At 34.0% G+C, this 9,981-nt stretch overlaps 1 protein-coding gene across 2 annotated transcripts; it reads left to right on the forward strand.

Annotated features, from left to right (window-relative positions):
* Nucleotides 1–3,427: 3,427 nt before the first annotated feature.
* Nucleotides 3,428–9,492, forward strand: LOC18036195 (pumilio homolog 23). Of its 2 annotated transcripts, none has more exons than XM_024180529.1 (11): nt 3,428–3,511; nt 4,020–4,323; nt 4,508–4,871; nt 5,057–5,359; nt 5,467–5,634; nt 6,212–6,355; nt 6,628–6,747; nt 6,978–7,163; nt 7,293–7,441; nt 8,427–8,609; nt 8,841–9,492. In XM_024180529.1, exons 2-11 carry the CDS (start codon nt 4,055–4,057, stop codon nt 9,313–9,315), a joined length of 2,361 nt encoding a protein of 786 aa, XP_024036297.1. In that variant the 5' UTR covers nt 3,428–3,511; nt 4,020–4,054; the 3' UTR covers nt 9,316–9,492. The 2 variants fall into 2 exon arrangements, with proteins under 2 accessions (XP_024036297.1, XP_006426802.1); XM_006426739.2 differs by having other exon boundaries at nt 3,428–3,467.
* Nucleotides 9,493–9,981: the final 489 nt, after the last annotated feature.

The following is a 9,981-nucleotide window of genomic DNA, read 5'->3' on the forward strand; positions in this document are numbered from 1 at the left end:
TTTACATGCTGACCGTAGGTTACGTTAAATGTAACTTAGGGGACCCATATATATATATAGCTAAAATTGGCAAGTACTCGAGATATTCTTATTACATGCTTAGCATCAATTAGAAGATTTAACTCAAAATTTATTATGCATGTTTTGTGAAGACTAGATGCCATAAACTCTTCATTTAATAATATTATAAGAAGCATAAAGAGGGGAAAAAATCAATGAATAAAGAAGAACAATGATGATTAATTAGTTCATATTTTAAGTAAATTATAGTAATAATTAAAGATTTAATTAAGTGACTTGCTTTCGTTAGCAAATGAAGCCGCCTCTGACTTGCTTTTGTTAGTAAATGAAGCCGCCTCTATGTCCCGGCCCCCCTACATCTCGAGATATCCAGATGAGCAATAAGCCAAAGAGCTTTACATTACAGATTGTGAAGATATTATTGCCACCGAGCTAATATTGTTAGAAACAAATAAAAGAAAAGAAAAGGACATTACATGCATCCATCATTCCAGCTAATCTTTGCAAGCAAAGCGTGTTATTTTGGACTCCCTCTCGTTTACTTGTTTCTGGAAGCCCCTGCATAGACTGAAAAAAGTTCACAAATTATTCACATTATACTTATATAATACATATGCTTTGATCATATTACTAGTTAATTAATGAAGTGGGAAGAATATGCATCAAATTAACAATTTTTTTTTTTGGTAAACTTAGGTGGAAAGTGGGACAACAAATCATTATATAAGAGTTTAAATTATAAAGCATATGAGACTCAATTTGCTTCAAGAATCACCTCTAGCTTCTTTTTTGACATCTTTAATTTTTTTTTTTAAGACGCCCGAACTAATAATGGGTATTGTTAAATTGACCATTTTACTGACTTTCACATAATTAATTAATGTGAACGGGCTCCGCACACTTGCTCCTAGTTCATTTAATTTGTTCGTAAAAGCATTACATCTGAAAATTCAACGCAAGGCTCAAGCCATAATGTGTATGGAAAACATCGGAGGCAAATTATAATTAACGTGACCCACCATGCACAATCCACTCTCAAATATTCAAAGCTTTATCGCATATAGAATTTGAAGACCATGCTTGCATATATTATCTTACAATTGAATTAAATTTGATCTTTGTCTTCCAGCACAGCATCAATAATTGGTGGGTGCTTCCAAGCTGTATATATTAATTTTTCCCAACCGTTAATCACGGTTTTTTTATTATTCAAAAAGCATCAATTTCAAAAGAATTTAATTATAGCCTTTAATCTGGCGATTCTTTTATTCATTATTATTATAATTTAAAGTATTTCTCGATGGACCTATTCACATGCTATCAATGACTTACAGATAAGAGACTTATTTCTTTCTTTTCTTTTTTGTTCTTTCTCTAATATAAATAGGCACTCACACTCTTAATATATGATATAGGATTTGTTTGAGATTAAGGTGTTATGACTTTTAAGTTACAGTTGATGTGGGAAAAAAAGTATAGTTATGGAATAAAAATTAATAATATATAGTAAATATAAATTTTAAATAATAATTTTGATAAAATTATTAAATATATAATAAATTTTCTATTATACAAGTGAAAAATCATATTAATATGACTTCCAAACTACAGTAGTTAGTGTTTACCAAACACTTTAGTGAGTTACAGCTACTCAATCTCAATTTCAAACGCACCCATAATTTAAATAATAATTAATCACAAATTGAAATTTTCTGTAATTATTTACCACGATTTAAATTGACAATTTTAAGCAAATCAATAATGAATGTCACTTAGTTTCACGTTCTTAATTATGTATGCTTTGTTTAATTAAGTGAATAATGCTATTTTTCATAGAGTAGCACACAAGATTGCGCATGACCAATAAGATGGGGACACTTGTACGTAAAGACAATTAATAAAGTGGATGAGTTTGCTCTTTGGTGAATTTTTGTTATCTTAAGTCATTATGTTTAATTTTGTGTGTACTTCTATGTGCAAATAGCATTGCTCTAATTAAGCTCCCAACAAATAGATAGCTTAATTTTGGTTGGGTTGCATTCATAATTGCGCGGGTGCTCCTCAATAGAGGAATAAGAAAATAAAATTAAGGTGGTTATACATTAGAAGACTCACTTTGGAGTCTTTGGTAAGGAAATTAAAGAAAAAGAGAAATACTACTTTATTATATTCCTAATTAACTAACAATTTATGAGTTGAATTTGTGAGCATCTCCTCCCTTTAACTCTAAGGTGGATGATTCGAGCCTCTATAGTGGTTGTAGAGTGATTTATTATGTTTGGATTCAGTTGTATTCTTTAGGTTTGGGAGGCAAATCAAATTGTTTCATATAATTTACCATATAAGTTTAATTGAGTGTTTTTCAAATGAGTAATGATACAGCCACAAACTCTTGTACAAACTTATTTTGTACAAACTGACGTGGCATTAATTCATTGGTTGAATGAAAATATAAATGAATAAAAATAAATCATGTGGGCCAAGTGATATTTAATTCAACCAATCTTCTCATGCCACATCAGTTTGTACAAAATAAGTTTGTACAAGAGTTTGTGGCTGAATCATTACTCTTTTCAAATAGCTTTATTTAGCTAGTCACCGGAGTTCAAATGTTATCAAATCAAATCAGACTTTGCTCAGCCCTCTATTCTTTTGAAATAAACGTAAAAAATAAAAAATAAAAAAAACGGTATGATAAAATTGATTTTAATGTTCTTACATTACTGTGTTTATTTATGGTTAACAAAGTTTAAGACAATTGGTAAATTTTAGACCTACTTGTTACCACATTCACATATAATGGAGACAAGCCTGATATAATTAATTATAAAAAAAAAGTAAGAATAATTATAGACATTTCATTTTTTTATTCCAATTGTTATATAAAATAATGTGTTATTCATTAAGTGGTTAATAATTATTTACAAAATTCAAGTGAATTAATTGGATTATCTCAATAAATGCCGCATTATTTTGATATGTTTTTAGGATAAAAAAATTAGAATATGTAGCACTACTAAAAAAGTAATCAACCAAAAAAAAGTGGATTTAAACAATAGTTTCCACCATATTTCACTCTTCTTTCTTTATTTTATTTTAATTTTTTAATGTTCCCTTCAGGCTGTTAATAGCAAAAATTGATGAACTGCCAAAAACGAAAACAAGCTTTAACAATCAAATTTAAATATTTAATGGCGGCGACAAGAACAATTTTTTTAATGGAAATGGCAAAGTTGAAATTTCATTGCAGATAAGCAATGGGCCTAAGTACGTTAATAAATTCATTTTTGGGCTTCGAATTACAAAACCAGGCCGAAATTGAGACGAGGCCCAAATTAAAACGTCGTCGTTTACTTTGGATGCAATACAACCGGCAAAACCTCTACTCTCTGCCTCTTTTCTTTTCGCGCCTAGGTTTTCTGAACTAGAAGCAGCTGCAAAACTAGGTACGCTTGTTTTGCTTCTGATTTTTACCGCTTTATCAACAAATGTAAGTAAACTATCAATCTGGGTTCTTCAATAAAAAATTATTTCTGTAGCAACTTTCCAAAGTGTTCAGTTACTTAAGCCTACTCGTAATCAACAACAAAAAAAGGGGGGGGGGAGAGAAATTTATGCTTCAAGCTTTGTATTAGATGAAAATTTCATTTAGGTTTGTATTAAATATCTTTTATAATCTTATTTGTATAGCTCATCCAGTTCTTAGTGTTGAGGTGGTCTTTTGTAAGGTGATTATTTATTTAAACATTCTTACTTGAAGTATTTTATGCGTATCGTTAGTTTAAGGCTTTTCTTTTTCCCCTGTTTTTCTGAGTTTGAATTCAGCCCTTAAGCAAACAACAACAAGAAGAAGGAATTCAGGAGGGTTTGTTCTTATAAAAAAAAGCGGGAAAAAATGGAGGATTTGTTATTTGTTTTTATTAGTATGCTCAAATTGCTTAGGTTAACTTTTCATTTCAAATATTTGTTGTGATAGTGGATGGATTCTCTTCTTGTAGGTTAATTGAGGGCAAGTGTTTTTGGGAGGGTGCTCATGGTTGCTGTTGGCTTAAAAGGTTTACCATCTAGTAGGCAGAGACTCTGTGATTTGGTTGAGGATAGCTTGATGGGCGGAGATGATAAATCATATAAACCAGGTAGAAAGAAAAAGGGCCTAAATAGAAAGGCCAAGAAAGAAAGTTTTGGTTTTGATGCTGATAATTCGAATAAAAATTCATCTGGTCACGGGGCTGATGGGAGTGCGAGTGCTAGAAAATCTTGGAAACATCAAAATGCATCAGACCCGAAAACCTCGGTTGTCAGGTACAGCACTTGTTAACTTCAATTGATTAAGATTTTATTTGTTCTAAGTTTTCCCCAGATTATGACTAAAGTTTGGAGAATAAACAACGTGCTCATTTGTTTCCCCTTCTTTTTAAATTATGTTGAATAACCATCTCTGGTGGTGACTGATATAAGCATTATGCAACTTTAATGTGCTTTGTAGGAAACAGGTTGACCCTGATTTAGCAAAATACTTTGCAGAAATTTCTAATCTTTTTGAAAGTAATGAGGTTGACTTGGAAGAGCGATCTGTTTTATGTCGTAATGCTCTTGAGGAAACTAGAGGGAAAGAATTAGAACTTGCAACTGATTACATCATAAGTCACACTTTGCAAACTCTACTTGAAGGCTGTGATGTGGATCATCTTTGTAGTTTCCTCCGAGGCTGTGCAAAGGTCTTTCCCGCTATTGCTATGGATAGATCTGGTTCTCATGTGGCTGAGACAGCTCTCAAGTCTTTAGCTATGCATCTTCAAGATGAACATGCCCACTCCATAATTGAAGAGACTCTAAAATCGATATGCAAGGTATCAAGTATTAGACACGTTTTGTATCAGGATAAGTTTTGGGTTGTAACATGCAAGGAAAAGTCATTGATATCTTTACTGTCAGTTAAAGTTATGCGTTTTAAATAGTATGTTTCTGCTTAGGTTTTTCTCTTCTTTTTTTAATTAAATTAAATTTTTTTCTTTTTGCTTTTGGTTCTTGGCAGGTGATTGTAGCCAATCCTGTTGATGTGATGTGTAATTGCTATGGATCTCATGTTCTCCGGAGTCTTCTTTGTTTATGCAGAGGGGCACCTTTGGATTCCTCTGATTTTCATCGAGCAAAGCCATCACAAATTTTAGCAGAGCGGTTGAATTTGGATGCATCTCAATCAAATAGAAACAATTTATCATATCACCACCCAGTGTTTTCGGAATTATCAAAGTTCCTTATATCAGGGATCTTAGCAAGTTCCAGAAAAGACCTGAGGACCCTGCAAACTGATCAGTACAGCAGTTTAGTTTTGCAGGTATGTTTGAATCACCCACTTATTGCCTTTGTTTTCTTCATTTCAACTCAGTATAGTATTCTTAAGAAGGTGTATTGGTTTGATTAGCATTTTCTTTCTCTTGGCAGACGGCTTTGAGGTTGTTAGTGGGGAATGATCCAGAGTTGTTGCAGATAATTTCCATCCTTCTTGGCTCCAATAAAGAGAATGTAGTGGAAGGGAACTTCATACCAATGACTGTAGTGCATGATGTACTAAATTTGACGAAAGAAACTGCATATAGCCATTTAATGGAGGTAAGAAACTTGCTAATGGGTTGTGCCTCTATGCTTGGAAATTCCATTTTCCGTTGTTTTCCTGTTCGTCTGCCCTCTCCAACACCCTTTCCCCCACTTTTCTGTTTTCCATTTGTTGTTGTGATTGTTGTTGTTTTGAGGGGGCGGGTGTTGACGTTGCAGCTGGTTGATGTTTATAGGTAGAAATTTTCCATCATTCCCATCAGCATTTATAAGTAGAAGAGTACCTTAAGACCAAATTAGTATGTGACAATGGTACATTAAGCACAGTGATTCTCCTATATCCTGAATTGTTAAGGGACATGAATCTTCAATTAAACATGTAGAGTGTGGACACATCCGGTTCCCACCTTAATAAACTTAACTTCCTCCTTTTTATAAATACTCTTTACAGTCAAAAAGATATTTCAAATTTATCTTATTTCAGGTTTATGACTTAAATGATTAGGTAATGTTTATGTAAATATTATAGTGATTGGATACTCATACTTCATGAGCTATGCAATCCTGTCATATATTTGTAAATTATGGTAGCTTTTCTCATTTTAAATTATGTTAAATTTTATTAAATTTGCAGGTGATTTTGGAAGTGGCTCCTCAAAGCTTGTATGATGAAATGTTCACGAAAGTCTTCAGAAACTCACTGTTTGATCTGTCGTCACATCATTGTGCAAACTTCGTTGTTCAAGCATTAGTTTCCCATGCAAGAGATCAAGATCAAGTAAGTTCTCTGTGATATCATTTACACACTTGTACTTTTTAGGTCTTTAAAAAGTCTTGCATTTCTTGCCTCTTGCTATGATGAAGATATACCATTGGTAGTTCTATATGGTTTTCGTTTTTCTTCAAATTATATTTCCTTCAACTTGTTATATGACTTCTACTGCCATTTTTCTTTTTCAGCCACCTTGAAATTTTAATTGTGTATGTCCCGCCAAAACTTCTTGTTTTCTGAATTCCTATAAAATTTCTTTTCTTCATTGTTTCTACTAGATGGCATTGATCTGGGAGGAACTTGGTGGTAAATTTAGGGAACTTCTCGAAATGGGAAGGTCAGGAGTTGTTGCTGCTCTTATTGCAGCATCTCAAAGGCTCCACACCCATGAGCGTAAGGTATATTATTTACACCCGCCATTTCATGTTTGTTATCATGCACTAACATTTTATTTAGAATTCTGAAATAGTACAACTTGACAATAGATTTACAGATCTTACTTATAAGATCTTTTGAATCCATCAGTTAAGAAGAACCTTGAAAATGTATTAACCTCACAATGGGCCTTCTGTAGGCGCGAGCTCAAATCACGATAACGATGGTTAAGTTTTGTTTACTTGTTTGGCAGTGTTGTGAGGCTCTTGCTGCTGCAGTATCTTCAACGAATGTGTCTCCAAGATGCATTGTGCCCGGGATACTGTTTCTTGAGAGTTACTTTAGCTGTGAAGATAAATCAAATTGGAACTGGCCTAAAGGCATAAAGATACAAATCATTGGTTCTCTGATTCTGCAGGCAGTCTTTAGATTTCCAAGTGTATGCTTACCCCTTCTTCCTGTTTTTCATAGTAGCTTGATTTTATCTCGGAACACATTTGGTTGCCATAAATATAAAAATTCAATATCGACTTCAATATTCCTCATATCTTGTGTTTCTATTACCCAGGAATTCATACAGCCATATGTTACCAGTATTACATCCATGGAGGCTGACCATGTCCTTGAAGCAGCAAAAGATGCAGCGGGAGCACGGGTTATTGAAGCTTATCTAAGTTCAAAGGTTTCTGCAAAACAGAAACACAGAGTAGTTCTGAAGTATGTCATGCTACTTTATTTGGTCATTTTATTTCTTTTAGAAATTTCTATATATGCTTATTTTGTATGCAATTCTTGTTGAGCACACTTTATCAAGAAGATTGTATAAAGTACGACTTGATCTGCTAGAAAACCACATAATACTTAATATCAAACTGCAAATTGATCAGGCAACATATTGCAACCTGTTGTAAACTAGTTATGCATGTCCAGATGCATGTAGGGCAGGAGGTAACATTAGCTACTTTTCAGGTGTTCTTAACATATCTGGCTTCTCAGCATTTGTTGTTTTTAACCCTACCTGGCCTTGCTGTAGCCACCATAGGTTGCTTTTGGAAAGTTGGATGTCGAGTACATGTCAACTACAAAGAACTAAATAGGATTTAAGTCAAAACTAATTGAATACATATATTTTGCTTTCTTGCTTCTCTTCTTTTGAACACATACATGTTCTCACTTATATTATTCCTTAATAATGTGATTTGGGGAGGATTCAATCCAAGAGGAATTGGTATTTCTTGACCAGTGATAGCAATCTTTAGACTCTTAGGCTGTCATATGACGTGCCAGAAGCATTTCTTCCACACTCTAACCAGCAACAAAGACAAGGATCAGTGGGAAATATCTGTTCATATACTTAAAGTAGTCAAAGACACAAGATCTGATGCCTTCAATATAATATATCTTCACTTCTTTGTCTCACCATGTCAGTAAATCTCATTTCTTTTTTTCCTCAGAATGTTTTGTGTGCGAAAATAAAATTAACTGAGAAGATTCACACCACTAATATCTCCCACTAAGCAGCTTACTCATACTTGATAATATGTTACTTTATTCTGGTCAGGAGGTCTTAATCTGGCTGTGATATTTCAGATATCATGCACTTCTGGAATTCAATATAGATTTCTTTTCTAGAAATATTTTTTTACTGAAGTTTGCTGCTGGCTTACTTCTAACTTTTTGTTTTATTTTGATTTCTCTGAAGGCTAAAGGGGCACTTTGGAGAGCTTTCTGTACACCCTTCCGGCTCATTTACCGTGGAAAGGTGCTTTACTGCTAGTAGTCTGTCTTTAAGAGAGACCATAGCATCTGAGCTGTCAGCTGTGCGAAATGCGCTATCTAAGACAAAACAAGGCCCTCATCTCATAAGGAAACTAGACATTGATGGGTGAGATATAATTCTATATATACTGTTAATGCTTTTTCTTAACATTTTGTCTGTCTGTAAATTGTGCTAGATCTCATGATAGAAATTCTTGCCTATCCCCATATTTCCCCACAAACATGTAGGAATTACTTTTTACTTGGGATGCAATATTTAGCTCTTTTTGAGAGTTTAGTTCTAATGATCCATTGTTGTTTGCGGTCTTTTTACATGTTGCGTTTGCTTTACCAACAGATTTACTGCCCGACCTGATCAATGGAGGTTGAAGCAAAGTGCAAAGCAATTAACTTACAAAGAATTTTATTCCACATTTGGCTCTAATGATACTAAATCATCCAGAAAGGACTCCTTCCTTGCTGATTCATCCAAGCAGACATCGAACTCCCAAGGAATTAAAAACATGAGGAAAGAGATTGATAATTGCCTTGATTCAACTGCACTATTATTGGGCAAGTCAGGCTTGAAGCGCTGCTCAGAAAAAGAGGAACATCGTGGTGAGAAATATGCCAAACATGTCATGGTTGATGATATCTCAAAACGAAAAAACAAGAAGAAAAATAAAAAGAATCAAGTTGCTTCAGAGTACACTGGTCCATCTAGTAAAGGTGCGGAAATTGCAGCCAAACCCTTCCTCTCTACAGATAAAACAGCAAAGAAACGGAACAGAAGCAATAGGCCATCAAAGGCTTCAAAGAAGTTGAAACCGTGAAGGTTTTTATCCTTTGGGAGTTAGCGAGACATGACTGAAGCTGCATAAAGCTGTAACTGTAACTTATTTGTAGAGTTTCATTAAGCGACAAAAGGGATATGTTTTGTTGTCACATTTTGTTTAGTTTTGGTATGTTGAAATTTTGTTTTGGTTGGAATGTATGAAACCTTTCAAACACAGATGGAATATTCATTTTTCCATACATTCAAAATTTATACATTTACATTCAACAACAAAACCCAACAGCTTGTGGTAGCAAAACTTGACAATGGATTGTACATATTGCAATGCATCATTCTACATGTGGCCCTCCTATTATAGAATCTACTGAACATCAAGAAACAATATAGTAACGAATGAAAAAAGAACACTGAACGCTGTAAAACGCTAGTTACTGTCTGTTGCTATTTCTACTTCTTCCTCTTCTATGAATGATTGAACCTGGCACAAGAAAACACACTTAACTAAAGTCAATCATGGAAAAGCTGCTGAGTGTTGAAAGGCATGAAACTGCTGGTGTGAGAAGTTACTTGTTCTGCGTCGGATTCGGACCGCTACGTGGAATTTTTCTGAAGCTTGAGTCAACATGCTTAAAAGGATGCTTCTTGTCTCCATGCAGATCCTTGATAGCTTGAGAAGTTGAAGCCATGGTTGATTGTACTTGTG

Source organism: Citrus clementina, unplaced genomic scaffold (genome assembly GCF_000493195.1).
Source record: "Citrus clementina cultivar Clemenules unplaced genomic scaffold, Citrus_clementina_v1.0 scaffold_7, whole genome shotgun sequence".
Classification (NCBI taxonomy): Eukaryota; Viridiplantae; Streptophyta; class Magnoliopsida; order Sapindales; family Rutaceae; genus Citrus; species Citrus x clementina.

Excerpts from the sequence above, each read along its gene's own strand:
- LOC18036195 (XM_024180529.1), top strand. The coding sequence starts at position 4,055 with ATGGTTGCTGTTGGCTTAAAAGGTTTACCATCTAGTAGGCAGAGACTC. Across the intron at positions 4,324-4,507 it reads CCGAAAACCTCGGTTGTCAG|GAAACAGGTTGACCCTGATT; the intron begins GTACAGCACTTG and ends TGTGCTTTGTAG. Across the intron at positions 5,635-6,211 it reads CATATAGCCATTTAATGGAG|GTGATTTTGGAAGTGGCTCC; the intron begins GTAAGAAACTTG and ends TTAAATTTGCAG.